Source organism: Cervus canadensis, chromosome 8 (genome assembly GCF_019320065.1).
Source record: "Cervus canadensis isolate Bull #8, Minnesota chromosome 8, ASM1932006v1, whole genome shotgun sequence".
In the NCBI taxonomy this organism is placed as follows: Eukaryota; Metazoa; Chordata; class Mammalia; order Artiodactyla; family Cervidae; genus Cervus; species Cervus canadensis.
Window position 1 is genome coordinate 83,357,830 of NC_057393.1, and position 12,376 is coordinate 83,370,205.

Genomic DNA, 12,376 nt, shown 5'->3' on the forward strand with positions numbered 1-12,376 from the left:
TAAATAAATAAAATCAACTGTTACATCAGAGTCTGTTTACTACTCACTTCCCCTCCTTCTCTTCTTCTGGTTAAATATCTAAAGTTCCTTTAACTATTCTTAATAGGTACAAATCTCCCAGGTAAATAATGATAACAATTTTTTAGATGTGTCGTAGAGCTCAAAGTCTTGTCTGGATTAAGCATTCAAATCTCTTAATATCCCTGTGAATGGAGCTATTACCCGGACCCAAAAGATGAAGAAACAGAGAGTTTGAAGAAGTTATGTGATTGGCCCAAGCTCATGCTTATCGGGCTCTGTACTAACAAACAAGTGTGTGTATGTGAGAATATATGCAATCCATTTTCAATTATTCAGGTTCAGTATGTGGATTATTCCACCGCTACTGTTTATTCCAATGTCTTTTATTGCCTCACATTTTACCCTTTCACTTGCTCCAGATCCTTCTAACTAAGCACCATGTGGTCCTTGAATCCATGAACATAAGATTCCATATTCTTATTATAATCACCCATGTGGAAATGGAAGGTAATAATTAACTATGCCTAAATCCATTCAAACATCCCTCAGCTTCTCTAACCTAAACTTGAACACTAAATGACTGTCTTAACGATATTCTCCTGTAGTTCCATGGGCTTGGTCTATTTTTTCCACTACTTTTTCAAGGGCAGAAACCATGTGTAATATGCGGTTGTTCCTGTGGTTTCTATTATTATATGTGAGGGCCATAGAGATAACCACTAAAATCACTGACTTCATCACCAAGTGAAAGTAAATTTTTAACAGTCTGTTTGGTCAACTATCTGTACTTTTTTTTTTTAATTTACCTATTTTTTAATTGAAGGGTAATTGCTTTACAGAATTTTGTTGTTTTCTGTCAAACCTCAACATGAATCAGCCATAGGTATACATATATCCCCTGCCCTTTGAACCTCCCTCCCATCTGCCTCCCCATCCCACCCCTCTAGGTTGACACAGAGCCCATTTGAGTTTCCTGACCCACACAGCAAATTCCACTTGGCTATCCATTTTACATATGGTAATGTACATTTCCATGCTACTCTCTCCACACATCTCACCCTCTCCTCCCCTCTCACTGTGTCCATAAGTCTGTTTTCTATGTCTGTTTCTCCATTGCTGCCCTGCAAATAAATTCTTCGGTACCATCTTTCTAGATTCCGTATACATGCATTAGTATACGATATTCATCTTTCTCTTTCTGAAAATAAAAGGTTATCAGAGGGACAATCCTGGCAGTGCAGTGGTTGAGACTCCACCCTTCCATGCAGGGAGTGCAGATTTAATTCCTGATTGGGGAACTAAGATCCTGCATGAAGGGCAGTGTGGCAAAAAAAAAAAAAAACCAAAATTTAAAAGGTTATCAGAAAAGGAATTGAAATAAACTGGCTAAAACGTAGCTTGAATCTCTAAATGTAATTAGTCATGAAGTTCATTTATTTTCCAAGGTAACAGAAGGGGAACCTCATGCATTACAATTACTACCATTGTTTGTACAGTGTTCTTTAATTCCAAGAAAGTTCAAATTTATCCTCTCATTGCTTCATCACAGTAACTGTGGTGTTAGGGACAACTGTCACCATTTTGCAATGAGGAAGCCAGAATTCATGGAACTATGTGATTCAAGAAATTAGTGGTAGAATTGACACTTAAAAGCCCTGGCCTCAGTGAGATTCTGAATTTTCTACTCCTTCTGTGCATACTGATGCCATCCTGTCAAACTCTGCTCTGTAGTGGGAAGACCGCGTCCGTACAGCAAAAAACATGCATATTTGTGCACAAATAGAAATAAGATATGTGTAGAATTTATATACTGAGAAGCAGGCATGAATTATTTTTATTACTGCTATTGGTTTCCAAGTAAAATGACAACTCAAAATGTCTACCTCCTGATCAAACTACATCAACATCACATACACAGCATAGGCACACAGCAAGGGCTTAATAAAAGCTTATTGGACAAGCCGGCACACTTGCACTGTCCTAGAAATGTGCGTGGTGTGTTTCCACCTACACTGGTTGAGAGAAAAAATGAGAGCGATGCTTCAGGCCCCCGTTTAGCTCTGCATTATTAGCTGCTCCATCTAATAGCTCCTGTCAGTTACATGAGGCCTGTTTCACCACCTCCCTGTCTTCCTCATTACTTCTTTCCTCAAAGCAAGTAAAACTACACCCTTCCTCTTAGCAATGTTTCGAAAATTGGAATTAATTGTGTTGATTAGCAAAAACTTACTTGACCCACAAGACCCACTCTATTTAGAGTCTCATAGAGCCAAGAGGTACCAACTACTTTCTTAATTCAAAATCACACACAAATATTTTGATTTAAGCAAGTGGAAATAAACTCAAGCTAATTTATAGAAAATGTTATTGCAACAATGCTCTGTTTCTGATTTTTGTTTCAGTCATCATCCACTATGATGTCTGGGATTTTTTTATGTGGATATTCATGTAGAGTTTATAATACTCCATTTTATATTTCTTTACTTTCTTAACTTTAAAATAAAAAATATTTTGCCCTGATATCTTATACACTTCCATTGATTGCAATCTTTTGTGAACTTCTGCATATGATTATTTTTACCAAAAATAGAATTTACTAAATAAGTTAAATTAAATAGATAATGACCTTACCACAAAAATAAAAAACACCTCCTCTGATTAAACATAAACTTCTTTCTTTAATCTCTCATTTCCAGCCCTTCTCCGCTGGAACAATGCAATGTCAGTGAGAGAATTAAACTGTATTTCATTTATTTCTCCTTTCTTAGCATGACAAGTGTTTCTCCTATAATAATTTGCTTTCATAAATAACAAAATAGGTAATCACAGCCTCATTAATACAGCTTTATCTTTGGGCACAAAATAACGTCTGTGGAATTTCAAAATCCTGATTGGATTGCGTTTACCTGCTGTTGATAAAATAATCCAAGAACAGGCTCTATCAATGTCATGAACATACAGACCAAGGGCATGAGGGAAGTCTGTGTAAATAATCCTGCTAAGCCACACTTCCACACATGTCACATCATTCCCTCTACTTATGGAGTTATTTATAACTCATCAAATAGAGATACAGGCTTGTTTCTAAGCAATTTTCCTACATAATTGGCAATCTCAGCTTTAAAGGGATCATTTTATTGACCTGTCACTCATCTTATTCCCAAGTACATGATCTCACTTTCCACACTTACCAGGTACCTTTCAGAGGACACACTCACTAAGATGAGGTCATCTCCAACCCGCACCTTTTCTCCTTCTGAGCGCTGCTTAGAGGCAGGATGGATGGTCCACCAACAAGCTTCACCTGCACGATGATTGACAAGTGAAACACAAAGAAGTGCCTCTTAGTTTAAAACTTGATGTTCTTGGCCAGTGACTCCAAAATAAAAGAGGGAAATGAAGTAAATCCTCAAAATCACTCTCCTGAAAATAAAACTGTCCTGTTTACACAAACTTTAGAAATTTGAAACAGAATGCAAATTCACCTCATAGACCATGAAAATCAAAAGAATTAGGACAAATTAGCTTTAGAATCTAAAAAAAGAGTGAATATATGCATATGTTTAAATGATTCAGTGTATGGCACACTTGAAACTAACACAACATTGCAAATCAACTGTACTTCAGTGAAAATTTAAAAGGAATGAGGGAAGAAGGGAAGGAGATAGTGACATGCAAAGGTTCTTCTCATAGAAAATGACTGTGACATTTGGGGAAGTGTGGAGTCTCTTTCCCCCACTAAGAACTGCTCTGAAAGAATATTTATTTATGCCAACATAAGACCAAATTCACCAGCCACACTGATCCAACTTTGTTCCTTAGACAATCACATGTTATTAAGCAGCTCACATGGCTCCTTCCAATTATATCCAGTTTTTTACCACTTGATTTTCAAAAGGATTTGGGGTTGTGTTATGTGACAGTTATATTGTGATAATTAAAAAGCTTCTAATTTGGGTGGATATTGATTCAAAATGAGTACAAATATTGTCACTTAAGTTTTACTAACCCTGTGCCTTATTTTAAAATGTAGCAGTTTCTATTAATTTAGGAGTAAAATAGAAGAGAATCCTACAGAATTGTCTAGGATACATTCTAAAAAGATACATTATACAGCTATCTGAGTAAACATAAAATTAAATAATTTCTTCTAGAACAAATCAAGCATAAGCCTCATGAACCACATAACTGTTCTCCATTCTTCAGTCCCATCATGAAGGACATAAGCGTAAGCATGCAATTCTTCAATCTGTTCATGGTTCCTTTTAAACCTAAGTTCTATGGCAAAATGAGAATAGTGATGCATTTGTGCTTGCATGCTAAGTCGTTTCAGTCGTGTCTGACTCTTTGAGACTCTATCAACTGTTATCCATCAGGCTCCTCTGTCCATAAGATTCTCCAGGCAAGAATACTAGAGTGGGTAAGCCAAGCCCTCCTCCCAGGGATCTCCTTGACCTAGGGATCAAAGCCACGTCTCTTACGTCTCCTGCACTGGGAGACGGGCTCTTTACCACTAGTGCTACCTGGGAAGCCCCATCTAATAATTATCACTCTTTCTCTGTGCCTCCAAATTTATTATTTCTCCATAACACTTATGTTTAGCTTTTTTTTTTTTTTTTTTTTTACTAATTACCAAATGCCAGAACATAAATTCTACAATAGCAAGGCATTTGGATGTTTTCTTTACTAGGGTTTTGTCAGCTCCTATTAGCATTTTGGAGGCATTTGCTCAATATTTTGTTGCACAAACCAATCTTACTTGACTGTCACCTTGCAGAATTCCTTATCTTCATTCACTCAATTCACATTTTTAGAGTTGTAGGAAGTTTTCCATTCATTCACTCAAACATTGATAAAGCACATGCTATTTGTCAACCACTGCTTTAGTAGCTGGAGATATATCAGCAAATATGGGGGTGAAAAGTATCTGCCTTATGAGTTTCATTCTGATTGAGGCAGGCACACAACAAACAATAAATATAGTAAATAGTTTGGTAATTCAGAATTAGTATGGAGTTATGGGGAAAATAAAGTAGCATAAGGGAATTAGGGCATAGAGATGAAGATGACCTTGTTTGGTGAGTTTCACTATTATATAACAGTATCACTGAATGAAAACAAGTTATAGATCATGCACGTGCTTTACTTGTTTTGAGAGGGAACTGAAGACCTTTTTCACATAACTATGTGCTGAAGTAAATTATGGTGAAAAAACTGAAAAAAAAAAAACAAACAAACTAGCCAAAGCACAGAGAAATGGCTGAGAATATATAGAATTAAATAAAAATGAGAGGAATATATTTATCTTTTTGGTGCCTGGGATTCTCAGAATTCCCTGTTAAAGGTAATGTGCTTGTCTATAAAAAGTTAATTAGGTTGGTAAATAGAACTTTATTTTATCCATTTGTTATCTGTCAAACTTTTAGAGTATGGGAAAGTACTTCAAAAAGGAGGGCAGGTGTGAGTTTCATGTCACCTATAAAAGCAACAACCTGATGCAAGTTTATCTATTTCCTTCCATTCCTTTTTCTAATGGGTCCTTAATCTTTAATTCCAAAGGCAGACATGCTTATTGTAAAAAATAAAAAAATCAAATTGTACAGAGGTGGACATAGTGTAAAGTCTTCAGAGCATTGAAAACAAAAGCACAAATAAAATCTATACTCTATTTTGAGTCTTCAAAAGGATAAATATATTAATATATGTAAATAAATACATATATGTAGCATGATGACCCACGGACAAGGAAATGAAGAAGATTTTCATTTTCTGTCTTTTTGGTTGACTGTTGACACTGATTATGCTATATTTGCACACTTAAAAATGTTTTTAAGATGAAATGTAAAAGAAAGAAATATGCAATAATTCTTTACAAACTAATCAGTGCACGTTAATATGGTTATCAGACAGCAGGGCATGTTGCAAGTACCGTTTTCCTACCCAACTCCATCAAAAGAATCAAGTTTAAAGTCTAGTTTGCGCATCGAGCTAATTATGTCGGGATGACCTACCAACAGAAACAGTGCACATTTCCTCCTTCTAATAAAACCTTTCCATAGTTAGCCAGTGGTTTTATCCTGAAACCGTTCCTAAGAATATTCAGCCAATATATCTCCCATCGGATCTCACGGCGTCTCCCAATCCAGTTCCTGCCATGCTCTTCTGAACACAGCTTCATCGCAGACCAAGGTGCTCACCTGTTGTATCCTCTTGCAAGCCAACATCAAAAGCCAGCTTATCAGTTGAAGACCGAGAGGTGGACAGGCAGCACAGATACTAAAAGACAGAATCAGCAGTCGTCACTAAACACTTCCAGTTCTTTCCAAGTCTAATTCTGAGCACTTAGCATTCACTGGGAGCAATGTTCTAGAGGAAATGTGGGGTTTTTTTTTTTCCCACTCAGAAAAATATTGCAGAAATATGTCCTGTAGACAAAACGAGATGAGTAACTGGGGATATGTCTCTACATCTCTCATTTTATGTGATATTCATGATCATAAGCAAAAGAACAACCTGATCTGTTAGAAATTTTCTTTCAAGCAGAAATTTGAACACTATTCACTTTTATCTTCTAGTTTTATTTTCAAATTTTTAAACTCTTTAAAATTCATCTGGAATTGACTGTGGTGTGTAGCATATTGCTTCACTGCAGTGAGGCTCTGTCACGTGTAGACCTATGTGTGTTTACCTAGGAAGAATGCAACTCTGCCCAACATCATCATCTCTGACTCCTCTCCCTGCCTCAAGTTTTCCTAACTGTATATTCTTGGACATAAAGTTTTGGATCATTTTTCTGGCCAACTCCCCTACTCCCATGCTAACCTCAAAATCTACAGTAAGGGCTACAAGACTGAGAACAGAGAGATGAATCTAGAATGAGCTCAAGTTCCACTGTCATCTACCCCAACCAAACACAGTGCCTGAAAAAACAGGAACCCTGCCAACAGGCCTCAGGAACAGCTCCGGGGGTTAAGCCAGCCCAGACTTCCCAGAGTCGCTGGACAAGTAATGCAAGACCTAGACAATCCCTACAATGGAAAAAGGTCCACCCAGCTCAGTGGGTGTCTGTGAGTGTAAGGAGGCAAGTGATAAATGGATTGGGGATAGAAGTCAAGTGGAATTTGGTGCCATGAGGGTGTAAATTCAATTAATCAGGAGAATCTGTTCCCTGACTGCAAACCATGGACTCCCAAAGATAAAGAAAAGATGCTTCAAAAGTCCTCGAATATATTCGTAGCTAGTGAGGAGTCTAATCTCAAGACATTGTGTTCTCTGAGGTTTACAGACTTTAGATCTAGGCATATTAAATATCAATGTTAATTTGAGAAAAAGTACCAATGTTGTAATACTGACTTATCAGAAAAAAAATGTAGAGTGATCCCTATTAAAGTCTTCTATGATTTTTTCAATATTACAGTACCGTGCACTGGAGTTGTTAACGTACCTTCTCTCCTCCTCTAATGTTCACTGCAACTGCTAGGTAGAGACTATAATTATCCAACTAAATGTTAATTAAAATTTAAATGGCAAAGACTAGTCTTTCTTACTACTATATCTAGCACCCAGAACAGTATCTAGCACACAAGAGGTGTTGAATAATATTTACTGACTGAATGAGTAAAATTTTCAGATGCACTCACAGGCTTAGGGAGGTTCAGCAAGGTACCCACAGCAGTAGAGCATACAGGAAAGTAAGCCTCCACCCAGATCTACCCACCAACTTCAGGCTCTTTCCCATCTACTATGTATACAGAGAGGAGTTATTTAAAAACAGACCCTCGTATTTATTATTTTATGTGCTCTGATGGCTCCTGAAAGTGAAATTCTTTCCATGAAGTTTTAATGTATGAGTGCTATATGCAAAAAGGCTATTTTTATACATTTGTCTTATATCCAGTCACTTTAAGTGTTTTCCTTTATTTTACTTCATATCTTAGTAAGTCAGTCAAGATTTCCAGAACAATGTTAGGTAGCATATTCTTGGGGTTTGTTTTTGTTCCGTCAAGAATGGACTTAGTGTTTGACAATTAACTATAAGGTTGGCCATTGATTTAACATAAATATTTTCCTCGTCATTGAGAAAATAACCATCAATGATTAATTTTTATTAGGAATTGGTACTTTTATTAAAAACCTGTTTCAGTACCTGTTAAGATGATTACATTTTTCTCATCTGATGTACTAATGTGATATAGTCCATTAATAGCAATGATGTTATTAAGTCATTATTAAAATCATATCTATACTTTTCCTATACTTCTCTTCCTATACTTTTCAATTCCATTAAACAGATTTTACACACCAGTATTCATGATGATGAAGACTGATGATTTTTTTCTGTTTTGAGCAGTATTGTTATAGAGACTATGCTTAAGTTTTTGCTCAGAAACAGTCTACTTATTTAGGGAATTATCTCCTTCTTAAAAGTAACGATTATTTTATATTTCCAAGTACTGGACTATCATGTAGTCACTAAACTAAATCTGATAAAAATTTAAATAACATACTGTGATAATATGTAAAAAAAAAAAAAAAAGCTGTATATAAATTTGGTTATGTAACAAGATATCACTTATACAAAAAAATTAAGATTGAAAATTTTTAAAAAGTCCCCAAGAATTTTCTGTCATTGATGTGATCATGAAGACTTCATTCTTCTGTAATTTCCAAATCTTACAGAATGAATATGCATTGTTTGTATAACTTAATAAAGCTTTCAAAAGAAGGGAATGTTTATATATTTATAATACTTTATACCTATAAGAATATATATACACACATATATAAATGATAATGAGTAAATTGTATCTGAGAGGAACCCCATAGATAAATGGATAATTGGGTGTAAGAAGGAGCTGATATGGGGAAAAAAAGAAACTCTCCTCCTAAACTAGTCTTTCAAAAATAAGATACAAAGACAGAAGTCATACAATGATAGAACTGAAGGACCTGAAAGGTCCTCTAAGCTAACCATCATATTATAAATGAGAAAATAAACAGTGTTCAAAGATATGAAAAAACACACACAACTGAAGCTTATTAAAGCCATCAGTGGAACAGGGTCATCAAATATTTCCTCGCCCTGTATGCACATATAGATCAGCATGGCCACAGAGGAGACGACGCCGACACGTGTACTCACCATGCCACTGTAGGAATGCCGCAGCAGTACTGCATGGCCATAGAGGAGCGTTCGGTGGCCGCCACCCTGAGCAGTCTGCACAGAGCAGAGAAAGAGCCGGCAGAGAAAAAAGAGTCAATCTAAGTGTATAAAATGCTCTCTTATTCTCACGAACATTTTAACGGCAACAAAATAAGAGCTAGTGCCGATGTGGTAGAGAATCCTCTTCCCAACGCAGGACAGATTTAAGGGAAATGGGTTTGATCTGTGGGTCAGGAAGATTCCCTGGAGGAGGAAATGGCAATCCACTCCAGTATTCTTGCCTGGAAAATTCCATGGAAAGAGGAGTCTGGTGGGCTACAGTCCATGGGGCTGCAAAGAGACAGATATGGCTGAGCATGCAGGCACACAGATGAGCAACGTGCTATGGAAAGAATCCTTAAATCGGGACAAAGATACTGAGGGTAGCTGGGGGCGGGGGGAGGGGGGAGCAGGCTAGCACTTTAATTAGTTCTTAAAGAATGAACTTGAGTTCAAAAATATCATGATTTGCAATTACTGACTCCCAGTTGTTTATTGTCTGTATTTCTCATTACACTCTGGTCCATGTTGCATAGGGACCATGATACTTTGGGCACCATGGTATCTCAGGTACCTTGCAAAATGCCTGGTACACAGTAAGGACTAAATAAGCATTTCTTCAATGACTAAGTCTGATTAAAACACAAAGATCATCAAATGAATCTTCAGGCTTAAAAACCTTTCATACCTTCCAAATGTTTCTAGGAAAAGCATCCAAATACCTTTATATGAGATAGAAGGTGGGTGTTCACTCATTCACTCGTGTCTGACTCTTTGTGACCCCCATGGACTGCAGCCTGCCTGGCTCCTCTGTCCATGGAATTCTCCAGGCAAGAATATTGGAATGGGTAGCCATTCCTTTCTTCAGGGGATCTTCCCAACCCAGGGATCGAACCAAGGTCACCTGCATTGCAGGCAGATTCTTTACCTTCTGAACCACCAGGGAGGCCCACATGAGATAGAAGAGTGCTTCTCAAATTCTAGCATGCTTAGAAATCAGCTGGAGAGCTTGTGAAAACACAGAACCCTTGGCGTGTCCCTGAGATTCTGATTCAGTAGGTCTGGGATAAATACAGAGACATTGCATTTTAAAAATTTCCCAGTGGTGCAGGTACTATTGTTTTGGGGACAATACTGAGTAGCACAAGCATCAAGGACATTTAGTCTCAGCCCTTTCTATCCTTACCTCCAAATCCCTTTGTGCTCCAAAGAGACATGCTTTCCCTGCCATGAGTTTTCTTGCTGCTCTTAACACATTATCCCTGTCCTCTGTAGTCTTTTCAGCCTCATATGCATGCATGATCAGTTGTGTCGAACTCTCTGCAACCCCATGGACTGCAGTTCACCAGCCTCCTTCTGTCCATGGGGTTTCCCAGGCAAGAATACTGGAGTGGGTTGCAATTTCCTCCTCTGGGAATCTTCCTAACCCAGGGATGGAACTCCTGTCTCTTGCATTGACAGGGAGATTCTTTACCACCGAGCCACTGGGAAGCAACTCTCAGCCTCATAGATTGTTTTAAAACTCAGGTTAAGGGCTCCCTCCTCTATGAACCTACCTCCTTAGCTGACTTTGAGGAAACTAGATGAGGAGCCGCATCCAGGTGGAGTGCAGGCGGCATGTGAGGATAGGTGCCATAAGAAACAACCGCAGGGTATTAAGAAAGAGGAAGAGACGACGTGACTGAAGGACTGGGTCACAGACCAGGTTAAGATTATGGGAAGTAGAGAACATTATACTAAGGAGTTTTTACTTGTTTCTATAGGAAAAAGATGTCTTTAAGGATAAGTATGAAGATACTGACTTAAACATACTTCAAGAAGTACAGAAGAAAGCACATTAATATTCAATATCATTACACCTTTTTTTTTTACTAAAAATATCTCCTTCCTATTATTCCAATTAATTTTTTTTAAATTTACTTTTTATTGAAGGATAATTGCTTTACAGAATTTTGTTGTTTTCTGTCAAACCTCAACACGAATCAGCCATAGGTATACACATATCCCCTCCCTTTTGAACCTCTCTCCCATTTCCCTCCCCACCCCACCCCACCCCTCTAGGTTGATACAGAACCCCTGTTTGAGTTTCCTGAGCGATACAGCAGATTCCCATTGGCTATCTATTTCACATATGATAATGTAAGTTTCCATGTTACTCTTTCCATACATCTCACCCTCTCCTCCCCTCTCCCAATGTCCATAAGTCTATTCTCTATGTCTGTTTCTCCACTGTTGCCCTGTAAATAAATTCTTCAGTACCATTTTTCTAGATTTTGTATATGTGCATTAGCAGGCGATATTTATCTTTCTCTTTCTGACTCACTTCACTCTGTATAATAGGTTCTAGGTTCATCCACCTCAACAGAACTGACTCAAATGTGTTCCTTTTTATGGCTGAGTAAATTCCATTCTGTATATGTACCACAACTTCTTTATGTATTTATCTATTGATGGACATCTAGGTTGCTTCCATGTTCTAGCTATTGTAAATAGTGCTGCAGTGAACAATGTGGGATACGTGTCTCTTTCAATTTTGGTTTCCTCAGGGAATAGGCCTAGGAGTGGGATTGCTGAGTCATATGCTGATTTTATTCCTAGTTTTCTAAGGAATCTTCATACCATCCTCTATAGTGGCTGTTATCAATTTAGATTCCCATCAAGAGTGCAAGAGTGTTCCCTTTTCTCCACACCCTCTCCAGCATTTATTGTTTGTAGACTTTTTGATGATGGCCATTCTGACTGGTGTGAGGTGATATATCATTGTGGTTTTGATTTTCATTTCTCTAATAATGAGCGATGTTGAGCATCTTTTCATGCGTTTGTTAGCCATCTGAATGTCTTCTTTGAAGAAATGTCTGTTCAGGTGTTTTTCCCACTTTTTGACTGGGTTGTTTGCTTTCCTGCTATTGACTGTGTACGAGCTGCTTGTATATTTTGGAAATTAATCCTTTATCAGTTGTTTCCTTTGCTATTATTTTCTCCCATTCTGAGGGTTGTCTTTTCACCTTGCTTACAGTTTCCTTTACTGTGCAAAAGTTTTTAAGTTTAAACAGGGCTCACTGTTTACTTTTGTTTTTATTTCCATTACTATAGGAGGTGGGTCACAGAGGATCTCGCTTTGATTTACATCACAGAATATTCTGCCTATGTTTT

At 37.5% G+C, this 12,376-nt stretch overlaps 1 protein-coding gene across 1 annotated transcript in view; it reads right to left on the reverse strand.

Annotated features, from left to right (window-relative positions):
• RYR2 (ryanodine receptor 2) overlaps window positions 1–12,376 on the reverse strand; it is a 595,071-nt gene that overhangs the window by 470,356 nt on the left and 112,339 nt on the right. Inside the window, exons 6-8 of the mRNA XM_043477303.1 lie at window positions 9,164–9,238; window positions 6,219–6,297; window positions 3,213–3,325 (exon numbers count right to left, since the gene is read on the reverse strand). Coding sequence (XP_043333238.1) covers window positions 3,213–3,325; window positions 6,219–6,297; window positions 9,164–9,238 — 267 coding nt within the window. The remainder of the gene's footprint in view (window positions 1–3,212; window positions 3,326–6,218; window positions 6,298–9,163; window positions 9,239–12,376) is intronic.